General features: G+C 46.6%; 1 protein-coding gene across 2 annotated transcripts in view; it reads left to right on the top strand.

Annotated features, from left to right (window-relative positions):
• LOC138472520 (microsomal triglyceride transfer protein large subunit-like) overlaps positions 1-21,389 on the top strand; it is a 1,457,683-nt gene that overhangs the window by 1,337,762 nt on the left and 98,532 nt on the right. For both annotated transcript variants that reach the window (XM_069610748.1, XM_069610747.1), the window contains one exon: positions 4,618-4,788. In XM_069610748.1, coding sequence (XP_069466849.1) covers positions 4,618-4,788 — 171 coding nt within the window. The remainder of the gene's footprint in view (positions 1-4,617; positions 4,789-21,389) is intronic.

Here is a 21,389-nt window from a genome sequence, read left to right on the forward strand (position 1 = left end):
TCTTCTTTACTCCTTGAGGTTTTCATACACCATAGTTATTTGGACCTTTCTTGGCCAAGTGCAACACGTGCACATAAAGCTTGTTTAACACAATCCTCTTCAATTGCCTGGTGTAATATCCTGCCAGGACTTCTGTTTCACAGACTTGGCTGGTACCTGGTGTACCCTCCTACCAGGACTTCCTATCCTTTCACAATTGTAATTGCCTGTTATAATTTCCTGCCAGGGCTTTCTAACCATTTCCACAAGTGTATATTTACTTGGTTGGATAGTATATCCTCTTGATATACACTTCGCTTTGGTGTCCCATGTATTTACATTCCATGGATTCACATACTGACAAGGGTTTTAATTCTGTTCCCCTTTTTACAGTTAGTCTCTTTGCTTTCTCTCTTTCTGTGGTTCTTGTTAATGTTATTGATATGACGTGATCACCAATCCCTCCGTCCCCGGGGTCCGGGTCCCCACTGTCTTTGGGCTGACTCATTGGCTCTTGCTCGTGTTCTCTGGCTTTTTCGAAGTTGCTCTGTGAAGGTACGCCACCTGTCTTCCCTTCATGGCCGTAACCTGCTTGTATTCTTGTCCCTCATGTCGTCTTTTTCCAATTGCCCGCTTTTCCTCACACTCCTGAATCCCCGACATTGGCTTTGGTTCCTTGTTAGTTACGTGGATGCTGAGACTGGCTGAATCCTGAAAGAGTTTTCTTGTGGCGGTTGGCAAATGCCCATGAGTTTTTCCCTCGCTCCTGGCTTCCCAGCAACACGACCCGCTTGGTCACCATTTCCCTCCTTCTTTGCTGGTGAGCCACCTGGCTCCACAACCCCTGCTTCTGCTTTTCAGTCCTTTGCGCCCTGCAGAGAGGTGAAAGTTGTCTTCCCAACAGCAGATTCTAGCATCTTCTTTCCGTCCTTTAAATTTCATGGGCACAGGTCTCTACTGGAAAAGACTAGAGCTCTGGCTGTGTTTGCGGCTTCTCCTGCAATGATTATGCTTTCCCTCTTTTTCGTCCCAGTGATTGAGTGCTGCATAAAACTATTGAAAGTGGTTATTCAAGCTTTGGAAATCAATCACCAACAATGGACTTCTCCTCCCAGAATGAAATTATTTTTGGATGATTGAAAAATGGACCTGGAGAAGGTGGTCTTGTAATTTCTACAAGATAGTTCAAGGTTGGATGTTTGGCTCATTTGATGTGGGGAAAGGTTTTCACTACTCTTCAAAAGGGGAGGTGAAAACGAATGACAATAGGCCATAAAGGATCAGGTAGTGGCAGCCATCCCCTAGCCATATGGGAGGAGGTCACCACCGGGAGATCAGTGTTGACTGCATTGCATTAATCACAGTACCCTATTCTGGCCTTATCCAGTGCAAAATGAGCTGGGTGAAACCAGAACTGAACTGTACAGTGGTTGCAGAATTTAGAGAACTTTTGTGGGTCCCCATCGTGTTTCATGGAAGAGGAGTGAGTGCTGGTGTGCTCTGTTGCCGAAGTTGAGGCATTTTGGGTAACAGCTGCCCTTAATACAGTGTTTCCTTGCCTGAGAGCAGTGGCCTCAAGGCTGTGCCTGCAATTTCTGGCACAACTCCTGAACTGGGCCCATGTCAGAAGAGGATCAGAGGTGTCTCATTCTGTCAAGCACAATATCTCGCGGGCGTGGAAGCTTTGATGTGCGGCTCGCTGTCCATCAAGGTGAATCCAGGTTAGTTGAACTGGTGATGTTAAGGACCAACCCTTTCCCTCCCTGTGATGTACACAACCAAGGGCGAGTCAGGGCCAGATACTCAGCACCACAGACGTGCCTCCCAGTATTTACGTGGTGGAGGGACAGTGCAAGCTCTGAGCTGGGTGGCATTGATGGTTTTCTGAAGTGAGGGCCACCACAGGATAGGTGATGGGGGTTGCAGCAGGTCCAGAGGATCAGGCTGGACAAGGAGGCAGGAAGGATAGGGCAGGAGGACACGGCAGCGAGCCAGAGAGAAGCGTAGGGTGGTCAAGGAAAAGGAGGCTGAGCAGAGAGGCCATGCAGGCAGGCAATAAGCGTAAGCAGGACAACGATAGATACTGGAAGCAGATTCCTCCAAGAACAAAGGAAGGGTACAAGCCAGGTCACAGAGAGCATTGAGACGCACTCTCCCAATAGCCTGCTAGCCTTTTATGAGAACGCTGCAGTCACAAGGTTGTTGGACCATGGTGTTTAATTATGGTAACCAGCGTGATTTCATCCTGACGGTGTGAGCGTCAGCGTTGTTGGGTGGTGTAATGGCTGCATGCTGAGGCATCAGGTGGCGCTGTGGCCAACAATCCCTGTTCTTTCTGGATGTCGTGGGATCCCGTGGAGATGCTTCTAATGGGGAAACAGGCAGGAGGGTGCACAAACAATGATGCCAATAAATAGAACAAACTTCCGGATATGTCTAAACTCAAAGGGGACATCCTCCCCCTTTGCTTTAATGTTAAAAGTGCAATATTGACGTTCACCCCAACACCTTTGCCATAATCCAACAAACAGGGGGGGGTCATGAACTTGCACCCAATATGTAAATCTACAGGTGCACTCACTGCCCCTATATAATAACTGTGTATTTCACCACATGTACTCAAGCCACCCACTTGCACACAGTGCTTAACAACCCTCTTCCCAAACCTCAAACAACTATACACCTCTAACTAGAACTGATACCCCCAACGAACACATGCTCACCCTGCAAGCACGAGGTTTCTTCTCTGGACACAAAGCTGTTGATGCTCCTATCACAACTAGAAAGCTGTTAAGCATCCAGAGCTCAGGGTACTCCTGATCTGCACCATTAACACAAAGTCTCACAATATTGCTTTTCCCCTCGCCTCCAACCAATCCACCTACCCTTTCACATCCGCCAGACCACCCGCAGACCATGCAAATGGCATTGGAGCGTTGTACAAATCTTAATAGCCTAACATAAAATGGGCATTCCACAAAATGGTTACCTAAGCAGATCAGTATTCAATACTGAATTTTGCGAGTCATCAACGTCCACTGAATATCACATGACCGTGTCTGCAGCATCCATTGGCTATTGCAAGGGCAGTGTGCAATGTTCTGATAATTTCAATGTAGCTGCGTCATCTACTGAATGGCAATTGTGGACGCTTTAGCACAATGTGATTACTTCTTGGAAATAGCACTAGGATTCAGTCCAGATCACATGTATTTATGAGTGCCATCAATAAATACCGAGCTAGGTTAGGAAAGTTCACCAAATTTTATAAATCTGGGCAGCCCTTGATATAACTTTGATTACACAGTAATAGTGTAACAACCTGAAAGGAATAACCTTGTGCGTTTGCTTCACAGCATCAGCATTGTGAAATGTTAGTTCACCGACATTCTTGACTGATGGTGCTGTCAACCAAAGGACTTCCTTCCGGTTCCTGTCTTTTCAAGGGGTTACAAGGCGTTTGCAAGTTCAAGAAAAGCACCAGAGAGACAGTTACTGCGAAATATAGCACTGCATTGTGCTCAGCCGCCCTAACTTGACCTCTCAGGGTTCATTTTGTGACCACAGTAAAATGCCTATTTGAAAAGTACAGAATGGCTGTCCAAGAACGCAGACGCAAAGCCTAGTCGCCAGTTTGCTGTATTGTGTCAATCATTGAGATGGTAGGTAGGCGTTTGGGTCATATAGTGGGATCATTTTAACACAGAGGATCTCTGTTTACCATTCCAATTATTTAACCATTAAAAAAATCACATTTTACAGCTCCATGTCGTCGGCTTAAATGGCCCACTGTCGCAGTTTATACAAAGGACAATATCTGGTAATTGGCGCAGTGAGTCATCCTAACACAATACTCTGTGTGCAGAGTTCCAGATGAACCGAATGCATTATGGAATCTCACAATCCAAGTACGTTTTAATAACGCTGTTGTAGGGGTATCAGGTAATAATGTCACCATATATATGGTCGCCGTAAATAATATCGCCGGGAAAATGTCGTGGCAATATTATTTGGGTGACCATATATATGGGGACAGGGGCAAATAAATAAATAAATAAAATTGGGGGTTGCGGGGGTGTCCCCCGCATGTTCCATGCAATAATGTCGCCACAAAAAACGGCCATTTTTCGGCGATATTTTTGCAAGGCGAGATTTTTGTGGCGACATTATTACATGGAACCTTTTTAGGTGACCCTGGAGATGTGCATTGGGCAGTGGGGCCCTCAGTGTGACTGTGGTGGTAACAGTGGTATTTGAATACCTGTTATTTTAAAATACCACCTAATGATGAGTTAGGATTGCTTGCGAAATTCGCCACTTGTATTACGTAGAAAGTACTGCTTGAGTACCCATGTTTAACTCTAATATTGCTTTGTGTGCACCCTGTGCATAACAATATCCTATTCTCTACCAACCCAAAATTAGGTGTTATTTCAAAAATATGATGTATTTAAAACGCCACAAGTTTTCACAACCACTACCATCCTATTGTGGCCCGCTTTGTAGGTAATAGGAATGTAGCCAGTAAAATCTGTTTTCCCCACTCCTGCCAGGAATGTCATTCGCTTGTTTACACATCTCTCTCGTGGATGTGCATTCTCAAAGTACTTTATATTGTCTTTTTTTCTTCTCTTTCAGGTCTGGTCTGGTAATAGATTTGAAGGCAGAGATCAACTCCCCCTTTTACCAAGCCCAAATGAGGGCTCGGACAGAGGCTGAAACATCGCTCAACTTCAACACCGTTGTTAAATTCTTCGGGGCACCTGTTCAGGTTTGCCTTCAGCTGTTTCAAGATAAACTTCCTTACAAGTAAGTTTCCAAATTCTTTATGCCCCGCCTGAATGGCTCAGGAGGGCGGAATTGGCGGGCTCCTGTGACAAATGTAAACCGCGACCCACAAGTGCGCACAAAACAACTTTGAACGCAAGCAAACGGAGGCAACGAAGCAAACACGTTCGAGTGTGGCCCTGTAAAACCTTCCTTCTGGTGCTGACGCTCTAGTATGTTACTTTCTTTAACCTGTTAGCCGTGTTTCAATGTCTTTGTGTATGAGACTCCGGTTATGGTTCCTGCCTCCCTTTTAGCTTTTGTCTACATTCTACATGAAGTTGACTTTAACTTTGTGTCCCAAATATCCTTTCTATTGCTTTGACAATAGAAAGGATTGTTTGGCTCTAAGCTGCCTGGGTTACGGCACCGTAGAGGCTTCGTTGAACTGAGGGCTTGTTGGCCCTACGGGTTCTAGTTATTGTTTTATTTTTATTTATTTGCATTTGTATAGCGCACTTACAGCCCTAGGGCATCGAGGCGCTGTTACATGAAATCTTGCACGAAAGTGTAATTTAGTAGGTTACAGGTGACCGAGTTGGTCTCTTAGGTACAAGTGCATAGAAATAAGTGACTTAATACATAAAAGGTAGGTGACTTGCAGACATGCTCAAGTGGGCATGCAATCAGTAATGCATCAAAAATAAGAAGGCAACAGAGTAGGGAATACAGTTATACAAAAAGCTTAGTTTTGATGGCTTTACGGAAGGCTTGATGGGACTCGATCAATCTTAGGTGTGAGCGAAGAGCGTTCCAGCGCGATATTTGAACGATTCAAGAGTGATGATAGTGTTGGCATAGCCTTTTCTGAGGGGCCCTGTGGAGGTGTGCTTAATGATTCTTTGGGCAAGGTAGGGTGGTGCCAAATCATGAAGGCATTTATGAATAAGCGAGAGAGTGTTAAAGATGATTCGTTCTTTGACTGGGAGGCAGCGGGCCTGTCTCCGTACCTTGGAAATATGGTCTTTCCTTGATGTGCCCGTGGCCCCTCTGATGGCATTATTTTGCACCAGTTGGAGTTTAGCAAGGTTCTTGCAGGAGGTCCCTACGAGGAGGGCATTGCAGTAATCCAACCTTGATCCAATTATTGCCCTAGCGATGGTAAAACGTTTCTGACGGGATAAGAAGGGCCTGGCTGCATTAAGCACTTTGGAATAATAGGCTGACTAGGGGGCCACGGCGTTAACATGTCTTTCCATGGTGAGGTCCAAGTCAGGGTAAACACCAAGAGTCTTAACATTGTTGGATACCTTGATGGGGATGTTGTTAATAGTAAAGGACAAGTACTGCTGATCCAAATTGCCCAGAGTAGAGGGGGAGCCAATTAGGAGGATTTCAGTTTTCTCGCTATTAAGGCAGAGCCAATTATCTGCCAACCATGACTGATTATTAATGGAGGAGGAGGGGCACATAACTCAGTTTTGCTCCAGGACAGAATTAGGCCCTTCCAGTTAATGTTTGGGGTAGCAGCAAACAGAGCAAGAACCTTACCGAGTCTGAAACATTTAAATGGAGATCTTTATGGCACAGTATGTTATTCTATACAACATGGGCCTCTGCAAATTGCTAATTAAATATAGGTGTGTGGTTGAATGAACTTTTAAAGGTCCCATGCAATTACACTTCGTTTTACCATTTCAGTATTGTGAGCCTAAGAGACAAGGTTGCAGTTATAGTGATCACAGTGCATAATGTTCTGCGCCACAGTGTTAAATATGGTAGTGGCAACTTAATGCATAGCCTTTTTGAATTTGTTTATTTATAAATCAGCACACAGGAGAACATATGCATTAACAGTGATTATAACTCACAGAGCATATCAGACAAAAGTGTCCCGTCCCCTAACCCCAGGTTCCCGAATAGGCGTTGATACGTGCCTCATTCGGCCTGAGCAGGCGGCGAGCCCTCTCCCATCGTATAGAGGGCTCTCGCGATCAAGCGCGACTCAAAGGTCAGGGCCGGGTAGTTCTGGTCATAGTTCAGGGCTGGAGCCCAAACGTCGGTAAATCGGTGGAGCCACCAGAGGGTCATTAGGGGTCCTTCCACGGACTTCCAGGTGGCAGTCAACAGGAATTGGGATATCAGCGTCGCTCTCCTCCCGGTTCTCGGGTAAGAGTCTGGGAGTGGGATCCCCAGGAGGACTTGCTCGGGTGTTAAGGGAATTTCAACTTGGGTGATGTCCCGTATGGCGGCCAGGCATTGGGTCCAAAACTCCCTTACCCTAGGGCGTGTCCACCACATGTGGAAGTAGGAACCTGGGTAGCCACAGAGGCTCCAGCAGTGGGGGTACAGGGCCTGCTGAAAGTGGTGGAGGTGTAGGGGGGGGGGTAGTACCAGCGCAACAGGAGTTTGTGGGCGCATTCCCGGTTGGTAATGCAACGAGATGCTGTGCATGTTCTAGTCCAAACGTCCACCCATGTGTGGTCCTCAATCGCATGAACCAGGTCCGTCTCCCACTGGGCCATGTAGGAGGGCCTAGAATGGAGGGGATCTTCCTGCAATAGTTTGTAGAGGGCCGAGATCTTTCCCCGGGCTGGCAAGTCATTCACTGTGAGCTCCAGCGGGGCAAGGGGCCGTGTTGCGGCCGACTGGGTTTGGGGGTGGGAGCACCGCTTGGGTGCTCCATTGAAACTAGCTAGGGTTCTCTAAGGCTTCCCTTTCGCCAGGGTGCAGGCCCACTCCGAGGGCAGTTGATTTATGGAAATTGATAGCGAATCCCGAGACCCTCCCGAAGGCCTTGATTTCAGTAAGGGCCGCCCTCATGGAGTCTTTGATATTTGTGATGGTCAGCAGCACATCGTCCGCGTAGAGGGCAATTTTGTGTTGGGCGGTGCCGATCTTCGGGCCAGTGATCAGGGGATCCCGGCGAACTCGCTGGGCTAATGGTTCCATGGCCAAGGCGAAGAGCATGGGGGATAGTGGACATCCCTGTCGTGTTCCGCATGTGAGAGGAATCGGCTCCGACAGGCGGCCATTGATTCTCAGCCGGGTCCTTGGGGCCTGGTAGTTCGCCAGGGTCATCCTCATGAAAGTCGGTCCGAAGCCAAAGGCTGCTAGGGCGAGGGACAGATAGGGTCAGTCCACCTTATCGAAGGCTTTGGTTGTGTCTAGAGCAATCAGGGCTAGTTGTTGGGAGTCCTGACTGGCGACCTCTATTAGGTCTAGTGCCCTGCGAATGTTGTCCTTCGTTGATCTGTGGACGATAAACCCCATCTGATCCGGGTCTATGATGCTCGGGAGAACAGGGGCAAGGCGATTGGCTAGGACCTTGGAGTAGATATTGGCGTCCAAGTTCAACAAGGAGATGGGTCTGTACGAGCTATTCTCCTCGGGGTCCTTTCCAGGCTTGAGAATCAGAACAGTAATGCACTCCTGCATCGATGGGGTGACTGTTCCAGTGGCTGCAAACGAGTTGAAGAGGCGGGTTAGAGGACCACTAGTTGGGGGCGGAAGAGTTTGTAGAAGTGTGTGGAGAACCCGCCGGGCCTGGTGCCCTCGGCTTTAGGCTTTTAATGGCCTCCTCCACTTCCTCATTAGTAATAGGTGTCTCTAGTTCCTCTCTCGCCTCCGGCTTGAGAAGCGGAAGCGACGCCGCCTGGATGTAGGAGTGCTGCTCACCTGGGTCCCGCGGGACTGCCGTCATTATTCTCGACTGGTGGGCGACTGCCAGTCGTAGTTTTTCGCACTCCGTGTGGTGGATCTTCCCTTGTGTGTCACGTATGCCCTGGATGAAGTTTCGGCTCTTCTCCTTAGCCAGCTGGCTGACCAGTAGTTTGTTAGCCCTATTAATGCATAGCCTTTTACAGTGCGAACATATGGGAATAAAATAGCAGTGCAGTTATTTGGTGGGAGACATGGGGTGGCTGTTTTAACATGCTTCCGGTCCAACCGACCCACACTTCCAAACTCACTACAGCCTGATGCATCCAAACTCACTACAGCCTGGTCTCCGCAATCTCATTCTCATGGACCCTAAGCCCTCCCACTGGCAGCATCTCTGCGGTGGATGTGCAACACACGGCCTTCGTCTTTTCCACTGGAGCACAACGTGCACAGGTGGAGAGTGAAGGGAGACCGAGGCATCACATTTGATGGGGTTTTGGGGGAGACTGCCTACTGAAATGGTCAGGCCTTGCGAGCTTTAACGAAGTACTGAAAATCGATATCATGCTAACTAGAAAGAACAAAATGAGAGGGGCTTAAATTCCAAAACCCAGCTGAGAAAGCAGGTAGAGGAGTTAAGGTGTGGGGTCTGTGGATACGGACGATTTGCACATCCCGACTAGGGTATGTGAGGGTGAAGGACGGTCCTGGCAATATGAGGTGGTGTAAGGAAAATGTCATCCATGTCCCCCATTTTACAGATTGAAGCTACAGTCCCAATATCTCAGGCATCTGACAAATTTACTGCAAGTAGACCAGAACGCTATACTCACTGTGCCTTTGTCGTCTTAGTAGACCTGTAAGCTTGACGGTCTTTGATCTGTGGGAGCTCCACAATTGAACAGTTGGTGGGTGCTTTAGGCCTCTAGGAGCAGCTAGCGAGTGCTAACGGAGGAAAGGCTGCTTGTTCTCATAGGTCCCGATTTTCAATTTTGTTTTGGTGCAAGTTTCTGCGCATTGCACAGTCCATGCACAATTCATAAACTGGGTACACAAAAAAACAAAGTAATCGCCTGCGTCTGTTTGAAATGGGTGCAGGGTGATGCACAAGGATTGAGTGGCTCATTCCTGACACTTTAATGTATTTCTTTGTAAGTGGGACAGTAGCAGTTAATACCTGCCACTCTGAAATGCAAGGCCGCTGTAAGCCTATGATACTTTTGTGCTGGGAGAATTCTCCCGACAGTAATGTATGCAATGGAGCTGAACAGCATATCATTTGTGCAGATGCGCAGCCCTAGGGAAATGCCTAGGCCACGTTTTCAGACTATTCACCTGCACATTTCCACCAATCAGTCATGTCAAAAAGTGCACCCGCTATGTTATTTTTAGATGCCCATTTATTTTTCTTCATAATCTGCCCCTTAAATGCCTTACTGGTAAAATTCACAGAAGAATAAATGCCCATATTTAAAAGCCACTGTACTTACATGTTTAAATCTCCAAGCATTTATCATGTATCAATGATCATTTAATTTAATTGATAGTTCCTTTATGGCAATGTTATTGGAGAGTGTTAAATTGGAGGAGATTATTGGAGAGTGTTAAATTTGGGGAGAATACTCCCCATAAAACAGACATATGTTTAAAGTAACAGCATTTAAAGCAAGTTACACACACATTTCACCAATTATGGTCATGGGAGGTCTACCTCACACCACTCTTCCCCTTCTCTCTTCCAAAGACTTGTCTGTAATTAGATGATGATACATGTGAAAAGCATTCAATTTTAGGATAACTCGTCAATAGGATAACTCTTCAAAATAACAACCCTTTTCCTAAATGGGTATTTTGTATTTGGGTTTATACAGCATCAACCTAGCTAGGAAACAATAAGGCCCTATACAAGTCATTCGGGGGGTACCAAAGGTTGTTAGTAGCTCTGGTATCCTATACTATGGAAGGGCAGAATATATCTATGGAATATAGGTAAGCCAAGAATATGTAGCAGAACACCACCTGCGGGACCAAGCACAAGTCGGTTTCAGACCCGCCAGAGGAACAGAATCAGCACTACTATCTATCTGGGACGACCTCAAGACAAACGCAGATTCAAACACAACCTCAGCCCTGATCCTGCTCCACCTCTCCGCAGCCTTCGACACAGTCAGCCATGACACCCTAACCAAAAGACTGGAAGACATAGGCATAACGGACATGCCACTAGTCTGGACTAAATCATTCCTAACAGACAAAACAGAAACGGTATGGCTTAAACCCTACAAATCGACTCCATGAGTTAACGACTGGAGTACCACAAGGATCCTCACTATCACCACTATATTTCAACATATACCAGACTCCAGTAATCAGAATCTTCAAAAAACACAAAATCAATGCTAAAACTACGCAGACGACACCCAAATTATCTACAAAATTGAAGATAATCAAACCAACCACACAACCCTAAGCGAATGTCTAAAAGAAGTCTTTAACTGGATGAGCGCCAACAACTTGAAAATCAATCCAGGAAAGACAGAAATCATGATCATATCCAATAATCAAGAGAACACCACCTGCATTCCATGGCCGACAGAATTAGGAACCACGCCAACGCCATCTAAGGTAGTAAAAAACTTGGGAGTCCTAATGGACAACAACCTAACCTTAGAACCACAAATAAATGCAATAGTCAAGAAATGATTCTTCCTCCTTCACACAAGAAGAAGAATCCTACCTTTCCTCTCCTTCACCCACAAAACACTCACAGTGGTCGCCCCCATCATGTCAAGAATTGACTACGCGAACAGCCTCTACCTCGGGATGCCAGGATACCTCATTAAGAAACTACAACACATCCAAAATAAAGCAGCCAGTCTCCTCCTCCTCAAACTGTCCAGAAGAGACCACATCACTCCAGCGCTAAAATACTACACTGGCTCCCAATGAAACAGCGCATCGCCTTCAAAACAATGTGCATAACGCACAGGGCAATCAGCGGACAGGGAGCCGAATTTCTGCAAAAGAAAGTAACAATCTACAAACCAACGAGACCTCTCAGATCAAGCAACAAAATCTGCCTAGAACTCAAACCATACCTTAAGAAAAAACTAGGAGGATCCTCCTTCTACCATCTGGCTGCAAAGACCTGGAACACCTTCCCTAAAGAAATAAGAAACACTTAAAACCACCTACAGTTCAGAAAACTACTAAAACCCGTCTCTTCAATACCACTGACACAACCTGAACAATTATAAACGACAAACAGGAAAGACACAGAACAGGATGACAGAAACTAGGATGAGAAAGGCAACACCAGAACCGACCAAGGAAAACCCCACATTAACGAGAGACCAGAAAAATCTCATAGGACACAGACTGCCACCGCAAGGACAAGTATAAAACCCCATGCTAATCCCACCAAATTAGATTGAGACTGAACCATAAACTCATGCTTACCATGGTAACAGACAGATTGGACCGAGATGGGCAGGACCAAACTCTATCATGGTCTTTGATTATGGGTGGGCAACTAGTGGGAAGGCCTCAGGGGTGTCGACAGGTCACAGATCTAGATGATGAGCTGGAAATGCTTGCACACTCCACCTTGAGAAATATAAGCCTAGCGCCTTGCTCCCAAGCAGCCAGGCCAAGTCTACCAACTCGCTAACAATTTCACCCCTCTGCATACACACCTCAAACTCTAAACTAATACACCCAAAACCTATAAGCACAACAACCCGCACAAACTTCATTACACAGCAACAACAAAACAAACAACACATAGACTCCCACAACAGCACATGACATCTGCCGACCAGGAAACACCCCCAACAGGACATCACTGCTCCCTTGCAATTTTCCCACTTATCCCCACTAACTCTCCCCCGCAACCCCCTGCCCTCTTTATTTCAGATCTGCCAGAACACCAGGGGACCACTCCGGTGGTGATAGTGCATGGTATAAATATCCTTTTATGTTAACATAACATTAACAATTCAATTTGAGATATAACTGAGTGTCATCGTATTGCTGAAGTTGGATATTAGGGTAATTGAGAATTGTCCATAGTAGTTTCATATAAAGATAAACAATCATTGGGAAACATATTGATCCTTGTGGGTGTCCACAGGTGACTGGTGTGGCACTATCATAAGTGAAGTTATGCATCTAGACTACTCGGTATCTGTTCAAGAGTAAGGGGTAAGGTTGCAAGCTCATTCAGCCTGTGGGCAGGCTTGTGAGTCGAAGTGGTCATAAATGTCAAACGCAGCAGAGAGCTTAAGAAGACCAAGAGGCAGGAGTCACCTTTATCCATGAAGAGCATCCTCCATGACTAAGATGGTGGCAGTTTATTTGTTGCAACTGGGTCTGAATCCAGATTGGTGGTCACAGAGCAGGCCAAGTTGTTTAATCCAATCATGGAGTCGGTGAGCAATTTCATTTGCAATGATTTTTTCAATCTGGCAGTAGTAAGCACGTCCATCTGGGTCCTGAGTGTGCCTGTGCGCGCGTGTGTGTGTGTGTGAGTGTGTGTGTGTGAATGCTTTTCTTTTGACGATTTTGTAGACAAAACCTGTTTTTAAGGTGCCCCAAATCAAGCAGGACATTGACCAATTTTTGGGAGGGGCTTAAGGGCTGTTCTTAAGAATAGTTTCATGGATGTTGTCCTTTTATGAGGTGGGTTTTAGTGACACAAGAGTATCAGTGAGTTTCTTGGAGGTGAGAGGTGCAAAAGCTGTCCAGACTTATTGTGTGAGGTAGGGCTGCCACGGTCACATCTATAATAGCTATTTGAATAAATGTAAATGTGTTTCATTCAACAATGTGCATTTTGAATGACTTTATCTGCCCACATTATATTAAAACATGTCTCTATGCCTGCATGTTCTTCAGAAACTCATGTCCTTTATCCAACATGATATAAAGATATCGACATAATGTGTATAGAAAAATATATCAATTGATTTGTTGACAGCCCTGCCCTTTATTAAATTGTTGTTGCTAGTAAGAATTAAATAAAAAAGTCTTTCTTTTTTATACTTAACCTCAAAATGTCCAACTCAGTTGCACTCTTGTTAAACGTGAGATGGTTTTCCAGGGCTCAGGTCTTAAAAAAAGAAATGCAAGTGTCAGCTTTCTGTAGTGCATACATCACCATTAATCACCAATCAATCCATTAAGAGATTAACAGGTACAGCTGTGAGTACCCACGACAAAAGTCTTGGATGGAAAATACAAAAAAAGCTAATTACATTCCAAATTCAGAACATTCATATGCCTGTTTTTTTTTTAAGTTTAGTTGGATGGCCTCATTTAAATTACATTGATGGATGCACAGCCAGTCAGTAATGGCCACATCAGAAGAACAGATGTCCAAATAAACACTGAACCTTGATGTGGCAGAGCCAAAAGCACTCTTATAAACCTACTAAAATGATCCCTTTGTTTCACATATCTGTTTAAGCAGATGTTTTCTGTTAATATTAAAACTCCAACAAAAAAAAGTATGGTGTTTTGTATTGCTTACACTTTTTCATTATAATAGAAGTGAATTGGCCTTTCAGCCATACAGAACCATAAGATGTTCTGAGTTGCCCTACATCAGTGCTCACTGACAAACCCCATGGCCTAAAAACCTTTGCAGACCGGTGGTCTAATGTTTGAAAGGGTACCTGTCATAAGACTCAAATCAATTATTGGGGGAGGGGCCTGCCAGCATCATAAGTTTAATTACCCAAGAAAGGAAACAAAGTCTTGGACACTATAGGAAACCATGCACCATTTAAATTGACATGGCATTTAAAAACAGGGTTCAAGATAGCTCTTAAAATGCCAGTTATAAACAATCCCAAGAGTGTGTTGCTATCATGTGATCATTCTCTGTCCAAGCACTCTAAATTTAAATTCTCTACATAGATTAAAAATGACTAAAATAATAAATATTAATAACGATTGCACAAATTAATCCTGCATCCCATGTGTCTAGGCCGAGGGATTATAGAAATCTGTGTTTTATCGATCGAGGAGGGCGACTTCCTATCGTCGTTGGACCTGGAGGGTGCTTACTTCCACATCCCCATTCTAAAAGGACACAAAGTTCCTCAGATTCGTAGTCCAGGGGCGTCACTACCAATTCAGAGCCCTGCCATTCGGATTAAAGTCGGCACCCAGGGTGTTCACCAACTGCCTCGCTCCAGTGGCGGCATGGCTGCGCCTGCAGGGGATCCACGTCTACCCCTACCTGGACGACATTTTGGGCAAGGTGCAGCGCCTGTTAGCCACGGATGTGGCCAGGGTGAGGTCCATCAACTCCCTCCTCGGGATGATGTCCTCATGCATAGACCTTGTGTCCCTTTGCAGACTTCGGATGCGTCCGATACAAGAGTTCCTCGACGCCCGCTGGATTCAAGCGGCGGGCAGCTTCGAAGACAGGATCCCGCTCGACGAGGAGTTCCGATGGGCGATTCTATGGTAGGGTACCCGTGCGCACCTCACGGCAGGCACGGACTTTCAGACCCCGGCGTATCAGGAGACCGTGACGACGGACGCCTCCCTGGAGGGATGGGTGGCCCACACCGGAGATCTCCACGCAAGAGGCCTCTGGCTCCCGGAGGAGAGGTCTCTCCACATCAACTTCCTGGAGCTACGAGCCGTGTTCTGTGCGCTCAAATCGTTCCTTCTGTTCCTCAAGGACAAAGGGTGAGGATCTTCACCGACAACACCACCACGATGTTCTACATCCGGAAGCAGGGAGGCACCAGATCCCCAGCCCTATCCAAGGAGGCCCAGGATCTGTGGCACTGGGCCATCGCCCAGGGGATGTTTCTGGTTCCCTTCCACTTGGCAAGAATAAAAAACACCATTGCCGACTCACTCAGCAGGGAGCTGCGCTTGTGCCACGAGTGGGGAACTACGCCAGGACCAGGTGGATCGGCTCTTTCAACAATGGGGCAAACCCCAGATCGACCTGTTCGCGACGGCGACGAACTCCAAGTGCTAGAGGTTCGCCAGCAGGTTCGCACAGCCGAGGAGCATGGGCGATGCTTTCTCGTTCCCTTGGGACAGCCTGTTCCTGTACGCGTTCCCTCCGTTGCCGTTGCTGCTCCATATTATCAACCAGCTCAAGAGGTCCAGCTGCAGGATGATCCTCGTCGCACCGGCGTGGCCGAGACAGATCTGGTTCCCGGACCTTCTGGACTTGTCAACGTCCCCACCTATCAAGCTGGCGACGGACGCGGATCTTCTCTCCAGAGAAGGAGGCGCCGTTCTTCATGACGACCCGGAGTCGCTGAACTTGCAGGCTTGGCTCCTGCAGCAATAGAGTTTGGAGGATACAATATCCCGGCTGACTGCAAAGAGGTTCTTGCAAAAGCCAGGGCATCCTCAACTCTCAAGTGCTATGGACATAAGTGGAAGAGGTTCTCTGTCTGGTGACGTGCACAGAAGATTAACCCTCTGCGGATTACGGCCCCTCAAGTATTGCAGTACCTACTGTCGCTGGCCAAAGCTGGACTGGCTCAGGCCTCCATCAAGATGCATCTGGCTGCCATCTCCCGATACACCAGAACTACAGGACGGGAGTCCTTGTGGTCTCATCGCCTGGTGAAGGAATTTATGAAGGGACTATTCTGATCGTTCCCGCCGGTGAAGGCCCCTGCCCCGGCGTGGGAGCTCAACGTGTTGCTGACCAGGCTCATGGGTGCCCCATTCGAGCCTATGCATTCGGCGCCGTTGAAGTTCCTGTCGTGGAAGACAGCATTTATCATGGCCATCACCTCCGCACGACGAGTGGGAGAGATCCAGGCCCTATCTTGCAAGCCTCCATACTTGACTTTTCACGACACGAGGATGGTGCTGAGGACGCACCCCTCCTTTATGCCCAAGGTGCCATCGGACTTCCACCACAACGAGCCCTTGGTGTTGCCAGTTTTCTTCCCGTCGCCTTCGTCGCAGGCCGAGAGGACTCTGCACTCTCTGGACGTAGCTAGAGCGCTGAAGTTCTACCTGGACTGCACGAAGAGTTTTCGGAAGACATCACAGCTGTTTGTGAACTTTGGTCCTGTGAATCAAGGGAAGGCTCTCTCGAAGGCCTCCATTTCCAGATGGCTTTCCGGCTGCTTCATGCACTGTCACCAGTTGGCAAACCGACTGCTGCCCGGCCGTCCGAGAGCCCATTTGACCAGAGCGATTGCTGCTACCACGGCGTTCCTGTCTGGTGTGCCCCTGCTGGACATCTGCAGGACTGCTACGTGGAGGTCGACACACACCTTCACAAGATTCTACTGTGTCGATTGGGACTCCAGGGAGGAGTCCAGGGTCGGCCAAGCAGTGCTGCGCAACCTGTTCGCTTAAGGTGAGCCTGGTGAGGAGGTAAGAGATGCTTAATGTTGAGTTGGTGTATTGCTTAATGTTGAGCCTGTTGCCACCTCCCTTGGTTTTGCATGTATATACTGCTATGTATTCTTCTATTCATGAGCATGTGAATCCATGCCAGACCCCATGCTGGAGAAGGAAAAAGTTACTTACCTGTAACTGTTGTTCTCCAGCATAGGTCTGGCATGGATTCACATGCGAACCCTCCCTCCTTCCCCTCTGCGGCTCTTCACTTGGTCATACTGCCACTTTACGTGCTACCAAATCTGAGGATGGCTGCCAGGGGAGGGGCTTAGAGAGAGGACATTCATTGGCTGGGGGCAGTATGACCCAGAGATCAGTGATTGGTTACTACTAAGAAAGACAGATCAGAAACAAAACTGATAATGATTTTTTCTTTACCGGGGATTCCCAGCCTGACGACGGGGAATATTCATGAGCATGTGAATCCATGCCAGCAGCCAGACCCATGCTGGAGAACAACAGTTACAGGTAAGTAACTTGTTCCATATTGGACATCTTGTATTGAAGTCCAATCCCCAGTTTTGGGCTAAAATATTGTAAGAAATGTAGACTAAAATATGCACCTTTGGTATTCTTCCCCTTAGCTGGCTTAATTCAATACTGGTCCCGGTACATAAAAGGGGGTTCCATACAGATCCTAATAAATACAGGTTGCTAGCTATGCTAGACGCAAGCATCAACATTTTTGCGACGACACTATTCAAATTGCAGAATAAGCGGTGTATTGATAATGAGCTACTTAAACCCCGCCAGCTATTATTTAGGGTGGATTATTCCACGATACAGGCTATTTGGACATTCGCCTGCTAACAGCTGATGTATTAAACGGGTCGGACTGAGACCTTTACTTCTGTTTTGTCGATTAAACGACAGCATTTGACTGTTGATCAGCAAATCTTGGGGTTCAAACTGGAAAGATGGGGCATTATAAACATTTATTATACTTCAGAAAGGCTCTTTATACTGATACAACAGTTACTGTTTGACTTTCGCAAAAGGGGGACATTACCTCCCCCATGCCCACAAATCGGGGGTTTGAAGCAGGGTTGTGTTTTTGCACCTCTGCTATTTAACCTAAATGTGGCTAACATGGGGAGAACCCTGGCAGGACACAAACCTTCCTGTCTCGGATTGGTGGGGTCGAGTTGCAGTGGATCATGTATGCGGATGCCACGGTTCTACTTGACCGCACACCTCTATGCTTGCAAAGAGCCATCAACAAGTTGGCTCAATTTGCAGAAGAGGTCATGCATATACGGGGAAAAGGCCTTTCGTCTACTAGATTTAATTGGCACATTAATGGTACCAGATTAGAGTTGGTTAAAACCTATGTTTATCTTGGCTTACCTTTCTTTAGTGCCCCTACATCCACCAAATACTATGCATATAATCAAAGCTAAAGCATTGCGCCGATGGCTGGTATTGAGGGGCTACATAAAAAGAGTGATCGGAAACTCAATTGAGGGATTTATCGAAGTATATCAGTCAAAAACGTTTATTTCGGATCCAAAGATCCATCAAACACAAAGAAAACAACATTACATACATCCATAAAATATCAAAATTCACAAATATTTCCTTAAAGACCTGTGCAAAAAGCCATAACATACATTGATGAATTTAACACAATGATATTAAAAGATGATAAAAAGCCACTGTTCCAAATATTCTGTTACCTTCAGCAATATATTGTTACAATAAAAGCAGTTCCCGCTGCATTCCACCATTATGTTAAGGGCCTCCATCACCCTGGAGCCTCAACAACCCCTTTCTAAAGTACATTGCTCTCCTCAAAAAGGAGAGCAATGCCCAGGCAGTGAAAACCGAGTCAGCACTCAAAAGAAAGTTGAGTGCTGCTTTGTAATGGCGGATCTCTGCCTTATTTAGGGCTGGTATCAAAGTTACTCTACGTATCCCTGCATAACCAATACAATACAGCAATACGTAAACCAGGTCTTCACGCTCATGTCCACACACAGGACAACTAGCGCAGTCTGGAAACCCTTTCCAATTTGCTGTATTCCCTTGCAAAAGGAGGCAATCAAACCTCGCCCTAGTTATTAACCAGCGATCTTTTTTATATGAACCCCATGTAAGATAAGGTTGGATCACAGAAGGCCTACTAATCTTAGTGTGAAGTTGGCCAGATTTAATTCCATACTCTAAGAGTATTCTTTTCCTCATGACGGCCTCACCCCCCACAGATTTGTGTCTGGTCCCCTCGGCCTTTGTTAATAATACTACTGGTGGAAAAAGAGCACTTAGGTTGGCCTCCCCAAGAGCTTTGGAAATATAATCAAGCCATGGGATTCTTTGCCACCCTACCCTACCTAATACTGACCGAATGATAGAGTGGCAAAGAGAAGCTTATTAGTTTGCCCACAGCCGAACCCAAAATAAAATTGGTGCCAACGCCCACTGGTCCTCCCAGAATTCCATTCCCAATTTGCGGTGAATTGATATGCATGCCGCAGTGTTCAGAAGCCCCAACAGTTTCGTGATAAATTTGTTTTCCTTTACTTGAATTTCATCCGCCCTCTGAAAGCCCCATAATGGGGCACCATACATTGTGACTGCCATTGTTTGGGTAGCGTAGATCTTAGAAATCACTTCCAGAGGCTGACCCTCACACCTTGACATAAAACAAAAGATGCCCCCTATTTGCTGACTCATTTTGGCCGATTGTTTGGCCATGTGGGCCTTCCCAATTAAGGCTTCTGAGAAACTTAACCCCAGATAATCAAAAGCCTTTACCCTGGGTATAACTTCTCTGGCACAAAGCATTGGTCTCCTTGCCACTGGCCATTTTCTGCCCACACAAGCCATTACAGCCGATTTTATGGTGTTGATTTTTAGCCCCAATTCACACGTAAAGGTTGTGTAGGCATTTATCAAGGTCTGTAAAGCTCTGTGTTCTGGCTAGCAATACTGTATCGTCCGCTAGGACAGGAAAAGCCCGTCCCCCCAGGACCAGAAAGTCAGCCAAGACACCGATGAGATCCTGTGACAGACCATTAATATATAGGCAGAAGCAAATGGGGGCCAACACACAGCCCTGCCGCACACCACATTCAACCCTGAAGCATGCCGTGCAATGACCCCCCGGACCACTGCACACGCACGCCTCATTGTCGTTGTGTATGTCGCCCAACACCCTCAAGATGTCCCCCGGACAGCCCAGGGACCCGAGCACGGCCCACAGCTTTGCCCTGTCTACCTTGTCAAAGGCTGTGCTCAGGTCCATGAACGCCAGGTACACCGCCTCACCCCTGCAAAAGACCGAGTTGGCCACAAGAAGATATAGGTTAAGGCTCTGCTCCATAGTTCCAACTCTTGGGCGGAAACCAATCTGGATATCTGATAAAACTGTTTGATCCGCCAACCACATTTCAATGCGTACTAACAAGACTCTCCCGAAGATTTTAAAGGAAGAGTCCAATAATGAGATTGGTCTATAGGCACTGGGGCTAGCTTTGTCCCTCTTTTTAAAAATTGGAAAAATAATGGCCCTTTTCCACGAGGGGGAATAGTTAACAGATTTCATATAGGCATTGAACACCACCATTAAAAGTGGTGCCCACAGATCCAAGCAAGGGATCCTGAAACAAGTCTGAAGGGATCATGCGCCTGATTATGAGCTTTTGATTAATGGCCTTCTTAGCCTCCTTCACTTCAAATTTTAGGCAAGACGAGGCTTGATCTACACATCCTTCAGTGTTCACTGCCCCAAACAGACTCCCAAAATACTTTATTCAAGCCTCATCCTCCACATAAGTCACACTACCCACATTAGACCAACACCCAACGGAACCACCCTTCACAAACTCCCAAAATGCCTTCTGGTCCCTTCTTTTGGCAGCTTCCAAACATCCCTCCCATTCCACCCCTTCAATTTCCTGTTTTCTTCTCTTGAGCTCTAGTTGGTAATGTGCTCTAGCCTGAGTTATCACTCTTCTACTAGAGGCTGGGTCCTTAAGTGTCTGCAACAGAGCTCTCTTCGTCCCTTTACAGGCCTCATCAAACCACCCCTTCTGCGAGGCTCTCCTCTTGGCCTTATTTGCAATTGTAAATTTACAAGTAAGAGCACCCGCTAGTTCCATAAATGTATATACAATTGCCTTTGAGGAGAGAGTGTCCCCCAATATATCCACCAAAAGGGGTTCATTCTCCGAGATAGATTTGTAGTGCAGTTCGACCTCTAAAATAGTCCCCCATTTAATTCTTCTAGATCCAATAGTCACCCCTTCATTGGGCAAGGTGCAATGTCCAAAGACATCCCAACCCCCAACAAACCTGTCAAAGACAAATGTATGGGATGATGATCGCTGTTCACATCGGGGATCACCTCGAAACTTACACTGCGTTCCCAAAGACTCAAAGAAATACAGAAATAGTCGATTGTTGAGAAACCCATGTGGTTGTTAAAGGTCACATGGCCTGGAATATCCGGCGCCAGGCGACCATTGACAATACGTAATCCCCATTCAGTCAACCACAAGCACATCTGCAAGCCCTTCGAACATACTCTCTCGTCCCTCATACATGGAACCGGGATATTCATTGAGAGATCCTCCATTGGA

This window comes from Ambystoma mexicanum, chromosome 8, assembly GCF_040938575.1.
Source record: "Ambystoma mexicanum isolate Mex_15411 chromosome 8, UKY_AmexF1_1, whole genome shotgun sequence".
Taxonomy (NCBI): domain Eukaryota; kingdom Metazoa; phylum Chordata; class Amphibia; order Caudata; family Ambystomatidae; genus Ambystoma; species Ambystoma mexicanum.